This window comes from Vanacampus margaritifer, chromosome 17, assembly GCF_051991255.1.
Source record: "Vanacampus margaritifer isolate UIUO_Vmar chromosome 17, RoL_Vmar_1.0, whole genome shotgun sequence".
Lineage (NCBI taxonomy): Eukaryota > Metazoa > Chordata > Actinopteri > Syngnathiformes > Syngnathidae > Vanacampus > Vanacampus margaritifer.
In genome coordinates, this window is record NC_135448.1 from 14,858,754 (window position 1) to 14,882,385 (window position 23,632).

Consider the following 23,632-nt stretch of genomic DNA (forward strand, 5'->3'; position numbering starts at 1 on the left):
TTTCTATTGAGCTAGCTAGCGTTTCTAGCTATAGTTTCTATCGAGCTAGCTAGCGTTTCTATCGAGCTAGCTAGCGTTTCTAGCTATAGTTTCTATCGAGCTAGCTAGCATTTCTAGCTATAGTTTCTATCGAGCTAGCTAGCGTTTCTAGCTATAGTTTCTATCGAGCTAGCATTTCCAGCTATAGTTACTATCGAGCTAGCTAGCATTTCTAGCTATAGTTTCTATCGATCGATCTATTGATGTAGCTAGCGTTTTTAGCCAGCTATTTTAGCTATCTATATAATCTAGCTAGCTATTTTAGCAGTTTGTCTATAAACTCACCATTCATAAGCTAAAGATGTGGGTAAGAAATCCAGTCAGTATCTATAGTGCGACCTCCTTTTGCCCCACGCAGTGCAATACATTTCCTTTCAATGAGTTCATTCATCTCTCTATCCGTCCATCGGACCGTCCGCCTGTCTCTCCATCTTAGTGCTTCGCAAAAAATCACTGACAGAAACTCCACTTTTCAAAGGGGCTGTCCTCATTTATGTTGAGCACTGTATTTATCTATTCATGACTGCGCTGCCGCATTGAAAAGCGTCCATCAACGGAGGCGGTTGGGATTTGGTGACCTGTCATTACGAGTCAGCCCGCCACACCCAAAATGGAGATTTCCCCCAAAAAACAAACTTTTACAAAGGGCTAGATGACTGCTCAGATATGCTAATGTTTGCTCTTCTGCATAACTTTCTGTCCATCAGCGAAGTGTCGACGACATCGGTAGTGCATTCTGTTCGCACGCGTTGCTCTCACTGGTAGAACGGGAGAGTCGCGTTCCAAAGTCATTAAACGGCCGGCTGTGGCCGAGGCGTTCAACAAGTGTTTATCAAGTGAGCCCAGAGATGAGCAGATGACTGAGGCTACTTCATGCGGCCACGTAGGTGTGAGACGCTTTTTAAAAGCCTTATTCAAATGAAGCCAATCAGAGCAGAAGTTATGTTACATCACAATCACCGCCTGCCACCACACTGGCTTTAATTATACACTATTGACGATACACACATGAGCAACAAGCAGGGTACGCTCTGGACTGGTTGCCAGTTAATCGCAGAGCAAACAACCATTAACAAGCACATTAACGCCAATGGACAATTAGGATAATGGAAAATTGGAGGGATGTAATTCTTGCCTGTGCCTCCGTGTTTTCTCATTCCCTTTGTAGCGCATTACAATATATAATACAGTCCATTTTCTTTATTTAATAGTGAAGTGAATTAGGAATTGACCAGTTAGTCAATTGTCGTCTCAGCTTAGCCCCACTGGACTGTTTCAGATCTTAGACCAACCACATCACTAAGCTAAGATTCCCAACGAGTCATTCAAAGCTTGTCGGAGTTACTCGGGGCGACAAAATCTGCGGCACATAACGAACGGAGGAAAACATTTGTGGGTTCGTGATCAATAATACAGATAGCTTGAATGCTACATTGACCAGATTGATGGGCGGAGTTTTTGGGGTGTAAGCGGGTGTATACTTAACTTGATTTATTCCCTAAGATGAAAAGGTTTGCGAGGGCGCCTATTTGGATTCCCTTGGCTTGGATGCAAGCTTGTTATCAAAACAAAACCGCATCAATTGACAAAAGCATCGATTCAATGTCGTTTCTGGCCTACCGTCCTTTGCAGACAAAAATTACCCAATAAAGTCATCACGACAGGAGACCACGCACCACGCTATCATTTATAATTCAGCACTTGCGGGCAACAACCGCCATCTGAGCCTGTGTGTGTGTATGCATACAAAACACACACACACACACACAGGTGTGTGAACGTCATTCTTCTCTTAAAACCCCAAGACGCTTTTTTCCCCCCTTTTGTGCAAGGCAACAATTTGGCACATTGTCTTGCAAGACCTTCTTCACTTCGCCCCCTCCAATCAAAAAGCCTTTTAATTGGGAGGCACAGCCATCCAATGAAGCCTCATCAGCCTAATTGGATGCAAAAGATATTCACGCGCATACACTCGTACGTCTAAATGAGCTGCTGACTCCACTCGCACTCCGATTTATATAAAGTGGCTAAACGGCACGCGGAACCGGCCACGATATTCGGCACATGAACAAGATGTTCTTTCTGATAGATGTTGCGTTGGTAATAATTGTTTACATTTATTTACATCATTACTGTGTGAAAAAAAACAACAACACTTTTTTCCAGAATTCCACCAATACTCCAGCAAAAAAAAAAATCCCCTAAAATTCCACACTTTAACAGTAAAATTCCCGAATTTTCAACCCCCCCCCCCCAAATTCCCAAAGTAAAGCAATATTTTGCATTTTTTTGACCGATTCAAACCATTGCGATTTCAAACAAGACATTTTTTAGCCTAATGCTAACACACAGACCAAAACTATAAAATAGAAAGGGCTAACAAAAATGTCATGAATGTTATAACTCAATTTAACTCAACTTTATATATATATATATATATATATATATAAATCCTTTAAGCAGCTATTTGAACACAAAAATGTCGCCCTGCAATATACCGCAGCGAAAATCAACTAACTAATATAAAATTAATGTAACTTATTGAGCAGTTGTGACAGACTTCTTTCTATAGGCATTATACATTTGCATGCATTATATTGCCCCCTGGTGGCCAAGGCATGGAATAACGATGCACACACTGTTTAATTATTTATGTTCTACACAATTATATTCATACTGTGTGTTTTATACTGTAAAATACTGTAGTGTGCTAGATTTGTAATTAAAACTTTTTTTTTTTTTTTTACATGTCTCGCCCCCAAGTCAGCTGGCACACGCTCCAGTTACCTGCAACCCTAATGAGGACAAGTGCGATAAAAAAAAATGGTTGGATGGATATCCTGTATACACAAAAAAAAAAAAAGACAGAATCCTTATTTGCAGATAAAATTACCAGAATTCCAGTATAATCTTATAAAAGTGTCGTATGTGATTATATGTTGCAGGTGTTCATTTATCATAGCGACAATATAGGACACACAGCGTGTTGCGTTCAGGTTGCTAATTGGGCGACTTTGGCGGGACACGGTGTGCAGTTGTACGTCTTGGCTAACTAGCTGTCAAACCAGTATTGATTACGCGGCGACTATAGCGCCATTCGTCACCCGGAATGGTCGCAGGGCCTGCCGAGCTACAGCCAAAGTGCAGCTTGCGTGCAAACGGCGAAACCTCCAGACATGTGCGGCCGCGGGAAACTGTAACTAAACGATGCCTTTTTACACAAGGGAGGCCAAATAATATATGATCAATAAGTTTTCTTCGTCGCATAACCTCACTGCTCCCATGTGCACTGTACTTTATGTGTATGAATTTAATCCCGCAAGACAATGATGTGGCTGAACAGCGTAGTAAATATTATACTGCGGGAATATGAAAGTGGGAAAGGAAAGGTGATTGTGAAAAGCCTTGCACGGCATACAAATAATGAAATGCTACTTATGCTTGATTCTGTATGATAATGTTAATAATTGGAAGTCATCATTCGCAATCCAAATATAACATCATCATTTTGCTTATTTATGGATTTTGAAAAAAAAAAAAAAAAACATCAAAAGTAAGCTGTTCAATTCATTCACTCCCAGCCATTTTCACTGAAGCAACCCCCTTCACTCCAGGGTGTTTTACTGGATTTTGACTGATTTTGCAAGGTCCACACAATATTGTGTTCTATTGCTATAAAAACATGGAAGCCACCAAAAGAAAGATTAGAGATTTTTTTTTGTTTTATCTGTCGCCATTTTGCAGCAATTAGCATTAGAATATAGCTAAGTTTCATCATTATTGAAACTGTGAGTAAATTAACTTTTGTCAACATGGCCCTGGTTGCGCTCTTATACTCTGCTGCCACCTTCTGGCCGTGTTTTGTAATAACTACCATTGCTTTAAGTGACCTCTTCATGTTTGATGCTGTATTAAAGCCTTCTGTATGCTCTAGCATAAAAAAAAAACTTATAGATATATTTTGGAGAGAAAAGGACAAAGCATTAAAAAGCGTATTTATATGTTTTTGGGTTTAAATGAGTTTATTATTAGTGACATAATTTTTAGGTTGGCTCTCATGGGCAGCTGTACCTAATATTGTGTCCGGTGACTATGTGTATCGTTCCCAATAATCAGGTCCTTTATTGCTTGTCTCTTTTCCCCGATGCTAGTTAATGACACTTCTAGAAGTGCTTTTACTAGAAAAAGTGCATTAGTCGACTCAGCTAATGGATTCCGGATTGATGTGATTTTATTTTATTTTTTTTACAATTCTTGAATGTGTCACTGATCAGGCTGTTTGGAAACAAAAAGCAAAAAAACGACCTCATGTTGTAGGATATCTGTTCAAAGTGCAATCACGCACCGAGAGGCTCCTTGCGGAGCTCCGACCCGCTGAAAGCTGCTGAGGCGGCGACTTAATTAAGGCTAGTCGATAGTATTGACCCTCGCCAGGAGTTCTGAATTGTAGGACAGCTAAAGTTTCAGGATTAATTACTAAGTGATTGCTCGCAGCAGCCTTGAGACATCTCCATGAAATACACCCTTCACTCTAAAAATGAGAAGGAAGATGCAGGTACGAGCCACCATCCCTTTTCTGGAGCGCTGGCCCTCATTAGGGTCGCGGGTGAGCTGGAACGTATCCCAGGTGACTTTAGGAGACAGGTGGCCATTCAATCAAAATGTCATCAGGAGACTCTGCCTTCTTTTTCATTGTTGTTAGTTGCTAGTTGGATTTTGCTTGTGTGTGTGGGGGGGGGGGTGAAGGAGGTTTGTGATTCAGAAACAGTGTTACTGGTTATGTCATTGTTTTCCAAAGTATAGTACAGTTTGAATCCGGATCATGGCACCAATTTAAAAATCCTGGTGAACTTCAAGATATTATACACTCTAAAAAACGTTACGTCAAAAATAACCTAATTATGGATCAAAAATGGACCGATCCACTTAATGGGTCAATTTGACCCAACTTTCTACTCAAAGTTGGGTCAAATTGACCCAAGTAGAGGATTGGTCCATTTTTTACCCATAGTTGGGTTATTTTTGACCTAACTGTTTTTAGAGTGTACATATTGTTATTTTGCGCATGTGTGTGTGTCAGGGGCGACGATTGGTTGTTGTAATTGTTTTCCAAAGTACAGTACAGTTTGAATCCGGATCATGGCACCAATTTAAAAATCCTGGTGAACTTCGCGATATTATACACTCTAAAAACAGTTAAGTCAAAAATAACCTAATTATGGATCAAAAATGGAGCGATCCACTTTATGGGTCAATTTGACCCAACTTTCTACTCAAAGTTGGGTCAAATTGACCCAAGTAGAGGATTGGTCTATTTTTTACCCATAGTTGGGTTATTTTTGACCTAACTGTTTTTATAGTGTACATATTGTTATTTTGCGTGTGTGTGTGCGTGTGCGTGTGCGTGTGTGTGTGTGTGTGTGTGTGTGTGTGTGTGTGTGTCAGGGGCGACGATTGGTTGTTGTCATTGTTTTCCAAAGTACAGTACAGTTTGAATCCGGATCATGGCACCAATTTAAAAATCCTCGTGAACTTCGCGATATTATACACTCTAAAAACAGTTAAGTCAAAAATAACCTAATAATGGATCAAAAATGGACCGATCCACTTTATGGGACAATTTGACCCCACTTTCTACTCAAAGTTGGGTCAAATCGACCCAAGTAGAGGATCGGTCTATTTTTGACCCATAGTTGGGTTATTTTTGACCTAACTGTTTTTAGAGTGTACATATTGTTATTTTGCGTGTGTGTGTGCGTGTGCGTGTGCGTGTGCGTGTGCGTGTGCGTGTGCGTGTGTGTGTGTGTGTGTGTGTGTGTGTGTGTGTGTGTGTGTGTCAGGGGCGACGATTGGTTGTTGTCATTGTTTTCCAAAGTACAGTACAGTTTGAATCCGGATCATGGCACCAATTTAAAAATCCTGGTGAACTTCGCGATATTATACACTCTAAAAACAGTTAAGTCAAAAATAACCTAATAATGGATCAAAAATGGACCGATCCACTTTATGGGACAATTTGACCCCACTTTCTACTCAAAGTTGGGTCAAATCGACCCAAGTAGAGGATCGGTCTATTTTTGACCCATAGTTGGGTTATTTTTGACCCAACTGTTTTTAGAGTGTACATTTTGTTATTTTGTGTGTGTAGGTGACAGGGGCGAAGATTTAAAAAATATATATATTAATTTTGACAAAGCTATTTGACCTTTAGCAGCTACTGTAGCCCTCTAACGGGCACTGAAAACATACAGAGGGGGAACTACTTTACTAAAGAGGCAGCGTTTTGGCAGTCATTTAGTTTGCAGCATGTGTGTCCAACTCATTTTCGTACAGAGGCCACATCCTAATATTGACTCATCACACCAAAAAACAATTTTTTTTTCTCTTGCCAGTCTTAAAATATTTTCGAATCCCGAGTAACAATTTCAGAATGTCATTTAAGTGCAGAGCCGTATATAGAGAGAGTTTGGACCACAGCAGGGTAACAAGATGGCGTCCGTATGTCATGTGACCAGCAGTTGAACAATATAGACGCCATCTTGTTACCCTGCTGAAACCATAATCACAAGAAAGAAAATCAAATCCAAAACCCATGATACGCGTGACCACCAACTTGAGGCAAGTTGGCCTTAACGACACCGCGGCAAATTTCAAGCAACGCCGCCGCCGCTATTCTATTAACATTTTCCACTCCATCTTCACTCGAGTATGGCGATGCGCCTCACGTTTACCGTCTTGAGGGAAGACGGAGCGAAAAGGAGGGATTAATCCACGGGATTTCAATTTGTTTAAAGATACTGAATCATCCCGTTGGATTATTCTCAGGCATGCAGCAATGGAAATGACTTGATACATTTTGTGTGCGTGTGTTTGTGTGTGTTTGTGTTAGGCCCTCCTCCGCCTCCGCATGCAGCACCGTCATCTCACCTCTGTCATCTCAAGGCACTCGAGTGTGTATTCATTGTCCTGGAGAGCTCACGGCGCCATCGCTATAGCTGCACCTCTCCATCATTTTGGCATTCATCGTCACAGCGGGCGCGCGTGTGCGTGCGCGAAGTGGAAGCGTATACTTAGGAATTGCGTGTGGGCGCGTTTGGTTGTCGTCAAGGATGCATCACTTGAAGATGCTTAGGGGAGCATCTTTAAGATTGAATTTTGCAAATAGGACAAATGGGTACCAAAGTCGGTTCAGTATTCATTTGAAAGAGCCGGGAAAGTGAATTTAGAGTTTTGCGTCGAAAAACTCATTTTTGGGGCGTTTTCGCCTTTTTCCGTTTTTTGACTTTTTGTGACACGATTTGAGTAGAGAGTTAAAATTGCAGAATAAGGTTGTATTTGTGTGTGTGTGGGGGGGGGGGAGTAAAAAAATAATACTAATTTGAATAATAGAAGTCATAATTGCCATAACTGAGTGAAGGCCAAAATTCCCAAATGGCCCTGAATGCATCAGTCACCGGTTCACTTTCTACATTAAATGTAACTTTTGTAATATGACTTTCGTCTCCAAATTGAGCAACTTTAGATGCATAATGTCTTGACTTTATTCTCATAATTTGTTCACACAATATTTTAGTTTTGTTCTCATAATATTGCAAGCATGTTGTTGTCATATTTTGACTTTATTCACCGGTCAACACATTTTTTACTATATATTTTTTTTAAATCAGTGATGTCAACTTTTCGGAGAAAAAAAAATTACACTGATTCCAAATCTGCCCTCATTTTAAATAATATGATAATAATAGTAATATAATATATAATATAATATATTCCAGAATATTTATGAATGAAGGGTTAGGTTCTGCAACAGGTGCAATTATTTTTTTTCCTGAAATGTCATAGCTATAAATTACATGGTATTGCGCAATATTTTAAAGATTACTTATAATAAAATCTGATGTGCTAGAAAACATTTTGAAATTAATGTCAAAAATAATAAATACATTAATAAATAAAAATTTACATTTAGGGAGACATAAAGCCATCTCATTAAAATTTGTTGACCAGTGTCATTTTTTTTTCTAATTAATTTGTCACCAGGTGTGCGGTGGCCATCAGGAAATTCGGTAGTTTCCCGAATGGCCCGTCCATTCCCGGCCGAAAAATCTCAAACAATATTCCTGGGTCAAATTCAGGTCGCAGTGCGTCCATTTGTCTCCGAATATTTAAAATATTTGTACTTATTAATTTTTTTCTCGGGGGCTGGGGTGCCGTGCAAAATCCTGATCAGACGTAAACAAAAAAGGTGCCTGCGGCTCCTTTCTAATCCACACATAGCGATATTCTCCTTATAGCTCGCTAACAGATGGGTGTGCTGTATGCAATGTTCTAAGCGACATGTTCACGCTGAGCTGCACGCGCACGTACGCACGCACGCACGCACGCACTTCTTCCAATAGACCGCAACCTTATGTTCAAACGGTCCTACGAGATGCCGTTGCTGTGACAAATACTTTAATAGATGTTTGCATTATTTAGTCTGTTTACTCACGCGGCGTATTAAAGCTGTAGCAAATCGGCTTTTCCAGGCCTCTCTGGACATTTGCCTTTATGAGGACACTTTGTGAGAGGTATTCGCTCTCCAGCCAATTAGACACTTTTAATGAGCGTTTAACCTCAAACCTGCGACTCCTGCTGTGCGCTGCAAATATATTTTTTTGCTAACTAGAGAGAGGCCAGGAGAGAAACAGCTGTTTGATAGGTTGCTCTCGGGGGCACGTTAGTCCATATATTGTACACTCGATGGACACTTCATTAGGTACACCAGCTTATAATAATAATAATAATAATAATAATAATAATAATAATAATACGGAAAAAATCCACTCATTGTTGTGTCATGGCTCACCTCTTTGGTCATGTGACGTTCGCCAAAAATAACGGAACTGTTTGATACCACTTTTTTTTTTAGACCGACACCAGTACTGAGCCAGTAGTAGTCACCGATACCGAGTACTGATGCCACTAGTACTATACATACAATATCCCCCCAAAAACAAAGACATAATTTTGAGTCAATAATATCACATTTTTCCCTTAAATTTGCATGCAACTAATAGCATTTGTCAGTTCCTGATCATTCCGATACCTGGTATCAGTAGTTGGGTTTATTTTAATTCTATTTATTTCAATATTGCCGTGCAAAAGAAAGTTGAACCGTCATGTTACACAATATTTAGTAAAGTTTGTTTTCTTCTTGCACTTGACAAATACTTCATATATTAACTCATTTGCTCCCCAAAACTTTTTAAAACGTTTTTGTTCAGTGTCCCAAAGACGTATTTATACGTTTTTAATGTTGTGTTGTTGTTTTTTTAAATGCTAAAATATACAGAAGTCTTTGATGCAGCCTCTGAATTGCAGTGAACATTTGAATCAATAAATGTTATTATAAAAACGTCCAGCAGGTGGCAGCAGAGTATAAGATATCAACCAGGGCCATGTTGAAAAAAAGCCCCCCCCCCCACAGTTTTAAAGAGATTTGTGAATAATGATGAAACTTAGCTATATTCTAGTGCTAATTGGTGCAAAACGGAAACAGATAGAAATATACTTTTTTTTTTTCCTGATGAAAGAAGAGACTAGAATCTTTCTTTTGGTAGCGTCCATGTTTTTATAGCAATAAAACACAATATTCTGTGGGCCTCGCAAAACCTGTCAAAATCCAGTAATACAGCCGGGAGTGAAGGCGATTGCTTCAGTGAAAATGGCTGGGAGTGAATGAGTTAATAAAAACGAAACTAAAATGAAGCATTTAAAAAAAAAAAAAATTAAACTCAATAAAAAAAACTAATAATGGAAAATGCCAATGTGTGTGGCTTGTGCAGGTGTCCCTAATAAAGAGCCTGCAGGAGTGCATCAAGCCGCTAAAAAGGTAGACCTCCCACAGCAACACGCTTCATAAATTCCATTCCCAACAAGCCAGCCCACGACCACCGGATGCAACGTTTCGCCGCCGCGTTTTATAAGCAAAGCCGTGAACGTTGGCAATGTGGAAGTTATGAAAAAGGAAAAAAAAAAAAAAAAGATGAATGGAAGTTCTCGGGCACTTCCTGTTCAATTGTGGGCTGCCGCTGATGAAAAAGACTTTGTAAAATTCCCATCGGGCGGAAGTGGGGCTGATCACGACCTCATACGTTGATGTTCTCGCAGGCATGACTCATCTCGGCAGCTCACTGACCTTAACGGGAATCCTTTTGTTTGGATTTCAAAGTCGACTTGAAGCTCTCATGAGATGCGCCAAAAATCCCATCCGGCAAGTTGCGCAATTAGCACAAAGAACAAAAGAGGATTTTTTTCCCCTCTCCAAAGGCTTATCATAATCAAAAGATTGGATGATTTTTTTCCCCCCCAATTTTTTTTTTTTTTTTTTGCTAATTGTTGCTGTTCAGTGAAGTGAAAAGTATGTATTAAAAAGTCAAGTCAAAAAGTCAAAAAGAACAAAAATTGCTTGAAAAACTCACTTTGGGAGATTTGTGGTTGTTTCAGGTTTTAGGATGCATGATTTTCATTAACTCATTTGCTCCCAAAAACGTATATATATATACGTTCAATTTTGAAATTTCAAGTGTCCCAAAGACATATTTATATGTTTTTTTAATGTTGTTGTTTTTTTTATGCTAGAGCATACATAAGGCTTTGATGCAGCCCTCTCAACTGCAGAAGACAGGTGAAGCAATGGTACTAATTACAAAAACGGCCAGCAGGTGGCAGCAGAGTATAAGAGATCAACCAGGGCCATGTTGAAAAAAAGCTTAAACCCACAGTTTGAAACAGATTTGTGAATAATGATGAAACTTATGCTAATTACTGCATGGAAACAGATAGAAATACTGTATACTTTTTTTCTTGATGAAAGAAGAGACTCTAATCTTTCTTTTGGTAGGTTCCATGTTTTTATAGCAATAGAACACAATATTCTGTATGCCTTGCAAAATCAGTCAAATTCCAGGAAAACAGCCGGGAGCGAAGGGTGTTGCTTCAGTGGAAATGGCTGGGAGTGAATGAGTAAACAAGTCATTTTTGTCCAGTTTTCTCAAATCTGTTTTAATCACTTTTTTTTCATAATAACAAACTAAAAAATAACCATTACAAATACAGGCTTTTTCACTGTCATTATTTATTTGGTTTTGTCTTTCTGAAAAAAATTGTGGGGTAAAGTAAATAAATTATAAAATCAGGATATTCTGTTAGTTTTCAATAGAAAAGGGAAATGTAGTTTTTCGATCAAAATTTGGAGATACATGATTTTCATTCGACAGAAATGTAATTTTGCTATCTTTTGAAAAAATAAGAAATACAAATAAAATGCTTTTCATTTGATGAAAAATAGCATTTTGATTTTTTTTTTTGTCAAAAAATACACTTCTCCTCACATTTGGATATGTGCGTTTCATTTTTCAAAAAAGCAAGACTCATCTTTTTTTTTTTTTTGCATTTAAAAAAACACTTGGAGATTCTGTACATGCTTTTCATGATCAAACCAATTATTTTTCCATATTTATTTCCCCCAAAAAGAAAATAAATCCCAACATGTTGTGCTACAGAACATGTTTTTCATTGGCCAGTGACGAAACCCGAGCTTGAGGACGGAAAATCAATGACGCATCATTAATGTCATAACTTCCCCTCCGAGCTTGCGCTGAATCAGAGTCCAGCAAGATTGTGATGTCATCGCGCCTTATACTTCTCAATCTATACCAGTGCTTCTTAAAGAGACAGGTTTGGCGGCGCACAATACACGCCGACTGTCATGATTGGTGACGATACGCCCCGCTTGGCCATCATTGGCTGCCAGGAATCTATGGTGTTCCACAGGGTTCAATTCCGGGTCCTCTGCCGTTTTCATTGCATCTGCTGAGTTGAGTGAACTAACTAGCTGTCTAACAAAAAGAACCACTAATCTATATGATATGCTGTAATACAAGCCAATACGAATTTATTGATCAGCATCAGCTCTGTTCTTTTGACAAACTTGTTGCGGTCAATAGACATTTTTCTCACCGCGATTGTCTTTCTGCCTGACCCCGGGGCCAAAACGTGAGCGTCGCCCCACTTCCGATGAGATACGGCGTTATCTCCACCAGCTAATCCCTGACAGCAGGTTGTTTGCTTTGTTCATAAAAACATTAAGTGGCTACAGCTGATCAATAGCCATCGACTCGGGGGCGGGGGCGGGCTGATCGATGGGGCCCGGTTAGCCCGCTTGGCTGGACAGAGACAGTGTGTGTGTGGGGGGGGACGCAACGTCTCTTATGTCAAACAAGATCGCAACCAAAGTACAAATATTTGCTTACTGTACTTTTGACAGGTTAGCATGTATTTTTAGGACTACTTTTTAATTAGCTAGCAAAATGGGCTTGTTGCTTTTTTTTCGAATTCCACTAATGATTACAAAGATTTTAATAGAGGTAAATAAAGGCAGTCTAATCTAGTCCAATCTTGGGCTTTACTTGATTGACGAACAAGTTGTTTTGATAGCATAAAGCTAGCTAGCTAGCTAACTAGATCTTGGCTTATAAAACAAACAACAAAATAGAAAACACAATGTGATTTTTCTTCTTCATGGCTTTTTTTTTAAATGGCATCCGTCCTTTTACAAACTTCTCCGACATGTTGACATTTCCCTCCCTCATTTTCTACGTGACAGGCCGAGATTCGCCCCCTAATCTGCTCGATCTCTAAACCAAAGCGACTCAACGCTGCCATCTACAGGGAATCTGTTAGTCATTACAGTAGTTTACAAACCAGAATTTCACAGACAAGCTGGGTTTCACTCAGTGGAAGAAAAAAAAAGCACAAAAAAAGAAGCAAAATCCATTTCAATGGGGAAAGTTGATTTATTAAAAAAAAAAAAAAAAAAAAGTTACCTACATAACCTTTTTTCAGTAGCACCAATTGTACTTTTGCGACAAAGTGACAAACGCACACTTGACATTAACACACACATACATGTTACATATGACGCAACGACAATATGGAGGAAGAAATACATTATGCTTTCGATGCGGGTGATTAATTTTACAACACGACGACAAGTTCTTTCTCGCGCGCACACACACGAACACGCCGATAGTCCGAGTCAACAAGGCGGCTGCCGTCATGTTGCGTTTATGATGCGCAAACGCCATAAAAACACGATTGCGCGCTTGCATTGTTGAAACCGAAGAACAATTACATCCGTATTAGTCTTTGCGCAAACACACACATCGGGGAATACGCAGGACAGCTTGTGACCGCACACACACACACACACGCGCGCACGCTGGAGCAGAGCGGTGAGAGAGTATAAAAGGGTCTTCCTTCCCACTCAGCGGAGAAGTGCTCTCCGAACGCTCACGCACCCCTTCAACGAATCAAAGCTCTTTTCTCAAGGTAGGAAGAATTTTTTTAATTTTTTATATGAATGTGATTTTTTAATTTTTTTGTATTGACTTATACTGATTTTTTTTTTTTTTACATGGATTTTAATTTTTTTTGTATTGACTTATACTGATTATTTTTTTTATTATTTTTTTTTTTTACATGGATAAGTGAAGGAAAGCAAAAATTGTTCAATTGTTTGCTAGATTAATAATTTAACCGTTGTGTTAATTTCATTGAGTGCAAACGAAAAGCCGACGCTCGTCACGCTTGTCGTCTCATTTGCGTGTGCGTGCGCTTCCAGATGCCTGCAGGGCTGAGTGTGTGCGTGGTTCTGGTGGCCCTGTGCGCAAGCTCTTTGGGGCTCCCGTCCTCCTCCCATCTCGGGGACGAGGACCAGCGTTACCCCTTTGGAGAAGGTACTCGAAACCCCCCCCCCCCCAATCTTTGTAAACCCCCATCACGGTGATGTAACACGTATGTGTGTGTGTGCGCGCAGTCCACCTGGAAGCCGACGCCCACACTTTGGGGGAGCCCCATCTCCGACACAGCCGCTCCGCACCCCAGCTCAAAGCGTCCCCGGAGGATGGCGAGTCGCGGGCCAACCTCAGCGAGCTGCTGGCCAGACTCATGTCGTCCAGGAAAGGTGAGTGCCCCCCCCCCCCCCCCCCAAAAAAAAAGCTAACATGTGGCATCAACAATATGTCGCTCATTATTGAAGACAAGAGCTCTTCAATTGATGCCCCCCCTCACCCCCCCCCCTTTCACATCAATCTGACTAATTAGTGGCCCCCAGTGCACAGCAGCTTTGCAAAACGAATTAGTGGCGCTGGAAAGCTTTTGTGGTTTCAAAGTGCGTTTATTCGAGTCTTCCGGCCACTCTGACACGCACTCAAAATTCATGTTTTTTTTTCTTCAGGAAAAAAAAGAAAAAAGAAAGCGCGCTTGATGCCATCGTACAGCCGCTGGCTTTTGATTCTGATGTCTTGGCGAAGAGTAAAGGAGGAAATTGATGAGCACTGTCAAGAAGGCATGAGAGGAATTGATTGCTTCTTATTTAAAAAAAAAAAAAAAAAAAAGCCGCGGTAATATTAGTGCATTATTCTTTAAACCTGACTTGGGTTGTTGGAAACTTTCATGAGGATTTAACTGGAATTTACAAATTTGACGGTTTAGATCAGTGGTTCTCAAATGGGGGGTACGTGAAGGCACTCCAGGCAACGCAAGACTTAAAAATACATTTTTTTAACTGTATTAACTCATTGACTGCCATTGACGACTATAGGCGTCAAAAATGTATTTGAACTATTCCTTTTAGTTTAACATATTTTCCACTTTTTTTTTAATTGTACATTCAGAACAGACATAACATTTGTGATTAATTGTGAGTTTATTGAAGCCATGCGATTAATAACAATAAAAAAAAAAAATTTAAAAGAAAAGATTATTAAAAATTATGGGCCTAATCAATTCCATGTGACTTCACTAACTCACGATTAAACACAAATTTTATATTTGTTCTAAATGTACAATATTTTTTTTCTAGGTTTTCATACTCTTGTTAACAAAAGTGGTAAAAAATGTTAAACTAATAGAAATAGTTCACATTTTTGACGTCTATAGCCGTCAATGGCACTGAATGAGTTAAAAAAAATAAACATAACATCATATCAAATATTTTAAGTTAATAAAATGAATTTTTATATTTGTGTTTATATTTAATTTAATTGTCGTAAGAACCAGAATAGTTCGACCCAAACTGTCACATGCCATCTAGGACCGCCTGTCAATCATTTGCTAATTGGATTTAAAATGAAGTTCATGATTTCTTTGTGTGTTTAACTCGGATCCCAAAGGAGGACACCTGATGGTGATCATTTTCATGTGCCTAAATCGGATTTTTTTTTTTAAAACCCATTCAGACCCAAAGGTGATGATATTTGCACAATGAAAAAAATGGGGATTGACATTTACTTGAAAAAAAAATCGAATCGTTTTTTTTTTCTCCACATCACAAATTCTAGTTAAACTCTGAGTGCGTCCAACCTTTTCAAGTTAATATCACTCCCGTGTCTAAACCAATAGAACGCATAACTTGGATGATGTCATCATTCTGGTTCATGATTGGATCCGAGCTTAACCAATCACAATGGCGAGACGATTTGCATGATGTCCGTGTGAAAAATGTTACATATAGGCGTGGTAAGTTTACAACACGTTACAGACATTCTGTCCTGGCGGTCACTATAATACAAAATATGAGATTTTAAAAAATAATAATAAAATAAAATGCCCAGCAGAAAAAAATGCAGGTCTGAAGGGTTATGTTTTTTTTTTTTTTTCAAAAATAGTTTGAAGTTCCAAAGATGAATAAATCAGACGTCGTCTGTTTTCCACTAAAATGTTTTCCACTGGTTAGGGTGTACTTGGCTGAATTTTTTTCCCCACACATCACTGAAAAAGGTGATAGTTTAGATATGCAGTAGTACTACAATTTATGTTTAAAAAAAAAAAAAAAAAAATTTGGGGGTTATATTATTGATTTTGTCTTTGAGTTTGAAGTCAAATGAATTCAAGTCATTAAGTTACTTAAAAAAGTGATGCCCTTGCATGTGGGCAAGGTGAGCTAGCTATTTTTGCATACATGTCCGCTGATGTTTTGTGTGTCATGTCAAGTTTCCAGATCTTTAAATTCGCGTGCAAATTTACCCAAAAAATGTTCACACTTTTTTTTTTTTTTTTTCCTACTGTGCTCAATTCTGAGCAGAAAACTTCTCACTTTTTTAGACAAAGAAGAGCATAACATGGCAAAGGTCACATTGATAAGCATCTCTTTAGGCTATTGGTGTGTGTGTGTGTGTGTGTGTGTGTGTGTGTGTGTGTGTGTGTGTGTGGTGTTCCTCGCTGTTGGCTTTGCATGTTTTCGGTGTGGGAGGTGTCGTTGTCGAGCCTTCTGCAGCCAATCTTCTCAGCACACCAGGGAACTTGAAAGGTTGTGCGTGCGTGCGTGCGTGCGTGCGTGCGTGCGTGCGTGCGCGCGTGTTGCGTAGGAGGCTGTGGGTGAAAGCAGAACATCTCCCGCACCAAGAAATCTTGCTCCACTTCAATCGCCATAAAAATAAATAAAGGTTACGAGAGCAGGAGAGAAACTTTTTTTTTTTGTTGTTGCCGGGCCACAATATTAAGTACGCTTTTACCATTTGTTTCCCAGCCAACTCGCATATTTTACATGAGAGAGCGAACCTTCCCCCCCAAAAAAAGTCACAAAAAGCTTAGACCACTTTTATAGCACTAAAAATATAATAATAATAATAAATTTGTTTTCACTCATTCATCAGGAGAAGTAATCGTGTGCAGTAAATTTAGCAGTAATAAATGTAATAATCATGCATATATTTGTATTTGACCGTTTTAAAAATGGGCAGAATTTCACAAGTTGCTTCATTAATATGAAAAGAGAAATGCACTGAGCTTGTCACTAATGTCTTACAAATGCAATTATGCCATCTAGTGGCAGAAAAAGGACCTACACAAATCAACGTCACACTCCTTTTTTGCACGACAGTACAATTTTATGAATTTTTAGGGCATTACTGTATCAACGACTAAAAGATGCAGCCATATTTCTTTTCGTTTAACATTTTTTTTCACTTTTACGTTAAGAGTATGAAAACAGATTTAAAATTTGTGATTAATCGTGAGTTAACTATTGAAGGCCTGCGATTAATTATAATATTATATTATGATGTTATATGATATATTATTCAATACGGTTTTCAATGCGCGCGGTGCAAAACAATTCAAGGACGGTTCGATTTGGAAGTGGATTCATTTGATTCTAGTTCGATTACGATTGGATTTAAAATTGTTGGATGCGAGACGATTTTTGTTGTCATTTTGCATACATTTGAAAAAAACTTGTCAATATCATAAAGATATCAAATAAAAGACGATTCAATATGTAACTTGATATATTTCAAAGTGGAACGATCCGTTTCGGTTCGATACACGCACATCTTAAAAAAAATATATATAGATTTTAGGTCTAGGTTCAAAGTGTTTTTTTTGTTACGCTTCTAATATTATATTAGATTATGAAGTTAGTTTTACTATTTGTTCAGAATGTCCCCGTTGTGTGCGGAGGATCATTTGAAAAATAGGTTCGAGCCAAAGTTAGTGCGGACGCTTTCCGGATGGCAGAGTGTGGGTGGTAGTATGCACGGTGAGCAGCGCGAATATGGCAACAAAAGATGATTCCCCTCAAAACAATGAATAAATGGACGGATGCCAGGGACACGCGCGTGCATTCAAAGGACGTTTCTCCTCAATTGCGACAAACTGCTGATCAAACATTTGTCCCGTCCAGCCGCTTCCGTGCGTCGGAACTCGTCAGCCAACAGCCGAGGCGGCGGCGCTGGCGGCCTGAGCGGCGCCAACCACCGGATAGCGGACAGGGACTACATGGGCTGGATGGATTTCGGACGGCGCAGCGCAGACGAGTACGAGTACTCCTCGTAGAATGGAAAGGCAGCAACATCCGCCGTCTCGTCACAAACAATAAAAGTCTACTTAACGACGGTGTACATTTTGTTTGTAATGTACTGTTAAATGCAATAGACATATGCCAAACTTTTGCCTCTGTCACCGATTTGTTTTGTCATATTGAAAGGGGGGAAATGTGCTGTCAGGGTTCATTGAGATTTACCGGATTGAATAAACAACAACAAAAAAACATGGCCGCCCGCTCGTCTCTCACTCTGTTGGGATTTTTCAACATATAACACACATTGTCGTTAATTCTTGTATGGTCATTTTGCTGTATTATAACTGAGAACTGAAAAATTAAACTACATACTAGATTACTCCAACAGTTGGACCAGGTCATGGTGGGCTGCAAAGAATTTTTTTAAATTATTTTTTTATTATTGCATTTTTGTTTTCATCTGACGCCCAAAAAGATTTTATTTTGAAAAGTGATGGAATTCCCTCTATTGCGCCTGTCTATGACCGACTCTTGACACGTCAACATGCTAATGAATTATCTCACAAGCTAGCTGTTTGTGCTGCTAGTACAGGTACACACAAATCAGGGGTGTCAAAATGAGTGCATTAATTTTGAGTTAATGTAAAGATCCTTTAACGCCCTTTAAGAAGACTGCACTGGGGCAGTTCCAGTCACAACGCAGCAGACACGTCCACGTCAAAATTGAGCAGTAATAACTTTAATAATAATGCATATATTTGTGGAAACAGGGGGCAAATTGTATTTTACAATTTTTTAAAAAGTGCGGAATTTCACAAGTTAATTCATGTTAAAGATTAGATAGCTTTTAATATGAAAAGAAAAATACACTGAGCTGTCATCAATGTCTTACAAATGCAATTATGCCATCTAGTGGCAGAGATGAACTCAAATCAATATCACACTTATTTTTTTTTCAGTGCAGTACATTTTTTAATTTTAGCTTAGAACAGAAATAAAATTTGCAATTAATCGTGAGTTAACTATTGAAGTCATGCGATTAATTATGATTAAAAAATGTAATCGCCTGACACCCCCAAACAAAACTACATTTGTTCATGTAGCATTTTATTCGCAGTCCCTCTGTTTTTTTTTAACTTAAGTCACTTTTTCTACATTTATTAATATAATAAATTGATATATTATCCATCATATAGGTCATATTTCTAAAAACATGCCACATTGAAATCAAATTTATATTGAAAGACACCATGAATCATCCTCTCCAAAACAAAATGTCACCTAGCAGGAACAGGAAGTGAGGACCAGTGAAATTGTTTTCCTGCCGCAGGGTCACATGACTAAATCAAGTATGCGCAAACAGATTCCGGTGGGCAGGCAATAATGATGCCAGGGTGAAAGGTCAACTCAGAGATGAAAGTCGGCGAACGTATCGTTCTTTTTTGGGGGGGGGCGAGGTGCTTGCGAATATCTTCAAAGGGACACAGCAAGATCGTTAGGCGCACTCATTTCTGGGCTTCATTTTGAAAGTCACTTTTTCAACTTAATTGGACATTCTCATTTTCAACGTGCGAGTTTAATGAAGACGGAACAAACCACTCCGACAACAGCTGCGGCGTTGCCAAAGGTCTGAATGGAGCTTAAAAAGTCAGCATGGCGGTGAATTGTGATGAAGCTGCCTAATATGCTGCGCGTGTCCCCTTGTTAACGCGCATGGGGGGGTCGATGAACAAAGCAGGCTCGGTGAATTATTCAGAGAAAATGGCTGGGGATGCCTTTGGGGAAGGAGAGGGTTTCTCGCGTGCGTGCGTGTGCATGTCAGCCTGGTATTGAAATGAGCAAGGCTGACGATCTGAAGGGGCCACAACAGGGCTCGAGACAAACTTCTATGTTTCAAGAGGTGACACTAGCGTGGAGAGCTTTCATCACTGAAGTGTGTGCGTGACGCAGAGAAGGTGAAAGGGTGAAAGGGCGAGAGGGGGGGGGGGCACGTGTATACTCAATTTGACCTGCCGTCGTGGTTCACTGCTAGTAATTAGCATACCAAGGAAAGAAACGAGTATATAACATGACTATATGATGACAACTGTACGATAATATTGTTGTGTTTTATTTGCTACGCGGCAGTCTTAATTCTAAACATAATTTAGATAAATGTAGTTATAGTAATGGCTGGTTTGAAGGTTTTTAATCTCCCTAACATCAATGCTAATTTCGTTTAGGCTGTTAATTTCACATTGTAATGTATGTTAGCGTTGAGTTAATGGCTTATTGATTATCCTGTAGTTGGTTTCGACATTTTAGTCTCTTGTTTTTAATGTCACACAGCATGTAAAAATGCAAATACTTCACCTGTCACAATCTCTATAGCCTAACTCATAACGTATCATCTCCCAATGGCACATTCAACATTCAATTTATCTTGATAGCATTTTTTAATTTTTACATTCCAAAAATTTACACATACCAAACATTTAACATATTTTATCACTCAAAAATTTCAAGTGTCATATTTTGAATTTTAATTTTTAGAACAAAACACAACTAACGTAACGTCCTTTTTTAGAAACAAGCAGACAAAAGAAACAGTACGTAGATTTTCGTGCAAAAAAATTACATTTTTACGCTTCTCAGTCTGCACTGAAAATCCGTCTTGCAGTAAGACCCGTGTCTCTTGGTAATTGGATACTAATTTTGGAAACATATCCAATAGCAATATGACTCAATGTATTTTTGCTTTAATAATATAGAAACACCAAAATTGAAATAATTTTCTCGTTTGTTGTCTGAAACGAGTAAGGAAAAGTTTTAACACTTATTTAGAATTCTCAGTTGTCACTGAAAGCATTTCTCACATTGACCAGGAGATGGCGACAACCCCACTCAACTTTATTTACAGAACAATTTGAAACAACCATTGTTGCGTACAAAGTGCTGCACATGGAGTAAATGTGGATCATGTAAAAAGACAAGTAGAACCAAATTTTGTAAAATAAATGAATAAATATCAGGGGGAATCACAGTATGTGGTTATTTTGTTCTTCAAACTCTTTGTTGTTATCTTATAGAGGAACTATTTTTTTTAACATGCATTGAGAAATGTATTTTCAAAAATGAAATATATTAAATATAATTGCATTTAAACTCATCCACTCAAACAGGCTGTCTGCATAGCAACCAGTTTCCATGTAGTATGTTCATTTGATGTTTTCAATATTGTTTGTATTTCTTTGTGAATGATTCTTTTGTGTAGCACAGGAAAGCCCGCATTCCACTTTTGGTGCGGCACTAGCCTGGCAAGCCAGTAAGTGGGTCTGGACAGGCGTCCATAGACATCGTCTTCGTGAGCAACTTCACTCTTCAAGTTCTTCCCGCAACAACGACATAAATCTTTCACTACTGTCTCTCTTCAGCTAGTAGCCATGTTGAATTTGTACTCGTCTCCGGCTAAAAAAAAGACTTAAAAAAGTTGCCTTTGTGACGTCACGTCCGCCCTTTGCTCATTGGTTCATTGTCAGCTGTCAGCTCAGGTTTACCCCGCCTCAGAAATGCGGACCAGGAGATGGCGGACAGTGTGGGGCGCCTGAAGATGATCTGGAATGCATTTCCAGCACAAATGCCACAACCGCTAACTACACACGTGTAGGAAAGTGTTGGGAACAACCCTGTTAATGAAAGAAAAAGAAAAAAAGAAAAATAACTTTGGTTCATGTGATTGACTTTTGTGGCGGGAAAAGCAACACTTTTGCAGTTCTGATACAGGCCAGCGGGTGGCGCTTGTGTGCAACAAATCGAATAATTTGATTGGTAGATTGACGTCAGGGCTTGCAGTAAGGGGTTCTTTTGAATATGGTTAATAAAAAAAAAAAAGTGCGTAAGGGGATTGTGCACAGTGGCGTAGCAACATTCCCCAGGGGCCCCAAGCAAGAAGGGATTGAGGCCCCCAGCGGCCATCCATAGTAAACATAATGCATCATTTTAAAATTGCTCATCTGTATTTTCAATTAACGGTCAACATTAAGTGAGCGAGATATAAGGAAAATAAAATTACTAATCGCATGGCTGTAAAAAAAAAAAAAAAAGCCTTACTATATATGGTTGTTGTTTTTTCTTAAGTAAAAAAACAACTATAAATGGTCCTTTAAAAAAATGTAAATAAAAGCTTTACTATAAATGGCTGTTTTAACCTTCTTAAGGATTTTTCTGTGCAAATATATATTTTTTAATCTATCCAGATGTGGTGTGGTTTGTTTTGACCAACACTTTTCCCAACGCATGTCATTCCAATCAGGAGAAGCCTGATAACTATCCTCACCTGCTTTGGAATATGGAGACGTAGACAATAGGCTGGACAGTGTGCCCCGAGGAACAGGGTTCAAAAGTTGTGGGAAAGGAAGTCTACATATAAATTTGTGGTTTGGGTGCAGTACCACATGCTCCCAGCAAATGGCGCACTCGTAATTGTTCAATAATGTGATAAAACAATAAGCGTGCCGTTATAAGACGCGCATCATTAAAGGAGAGGAAATAATAGTTCGACAAAAAAAGAAGAATCGTTGAGAATCCGTGTGGGTGGAGTCAATCAAAGTTCAAAATTCAGGAAAACGGAGAAGCAACTAAGACACAATGCAATACTGCCCTCTTGTGGATGAATGGGAATAGGATTGACTTGTTTGTGAGCCGTTCATTAATATATAAAACAATCGTTGGATTTGTACTTGAGTAGATTACATAGCTGACGACCAGGATATGAATGCGTGAATTAAAAGTAATACCCATAAAAAATTATATAATGGCTGGTGGGGAGGGGTGAAGGTTGGGCTGAGTAAATAACTTCTAACTTGATTTGGGAAGAAGCGTTTTCATCACCTTCATAAATTTTTTGCAAATGCAATGTGAACAGGTGGCGGTTGAAATAATATATCGACTACCATACCGGTGGTAACGCGTTCGATTCCCGTTCTTTTCAATAATTTGAGAAGTAAACTCATAAAAGCATCTGGAATTGAACTCAGGTCTGTGGATACGATAACCTTTGTTACTGACCACTCGGCCAATTTCCCCGCTATGAAACCCTAATTTATCGAGTTTGTACATTAACTTGAGTTCGGAAGAAGCGTACTCATCACCTTCATTAATTTTCGGACAGAGAAACGTGATCAGTTGGCACTTGAAATAAGATCTCGACTCCCGTACCTGTGGTAACGCGTTCGATTCCCGCCCTTTACCTTATTTTCTATAATTTGAGAAATAATCTCGTAAAAATTGAACGAATCTGGAATCGAACTCTTGTCTATGGATACGGTAATCTTTGTTACTGACCACTCGGCCAATTTCGCCGCTATGAAGCTTAAATTTATCGAGTCTGTACACTAACTTGAGTTCGGAAGAAGCGTACTCATCACCTTCATTAATTTTTCGCAGATGCAGACTGAATAGGTGGCTGTTGAAATAAGATATCGACTCCCGTACCGATGGTAACGCGTTCGAATCCCGACATCGCCCTTATTTTCAATAATTTGAGGAATAATGTCGTAAAAGCAGAAGAGGTATGGATTCGAACCGTGGTCTGCGGTTACTGCAACCCTTACTACTGACCACTAGGCCAGCTTCTCCGTCACAGTAATTTGAACCGTATCGTAATTATCGAGTTCATACAATCATGTGGGAATCCTATAAATACCCAAGATAAGACATCGCTCAGCTTCAAACGTGATGGCCGAATGGTATAAAAGTTCGCCTCCGGTT

At 39.1% G+C, this 23,632-nt stretch overlaps 1 protein-coding gene across 1 annotated transcript; it reads left to right on the plus strand.

Moving 5' to 3' along the window:
- The first annotated feature begins 12,238 nt into the window (after positions 1-12,238).
- On the plus strand, positions 12,239-18,137 carry ccka (cholecystokinin a). Its single transcript, XM_077549128.1, has 4 exons — positions 12,239-13,413; positions 13,706-13,820; positions 13,901-14,047; positions 17,768-18,137. The coding sequence occupies exons 2-4, from the start codon at positions 13,706-13,708 to the stop codon at positions 17,917-17,919; spliced, it is 414 nt and encodes a 137-aa protein (XP_077405254.1). The 5' UTR covers positions 12,239-13,413; the 3' UTR covers positions 17,920-18,137.
- Positions 18,138-23,632: the final 5,495 nt, after the last annotated feature.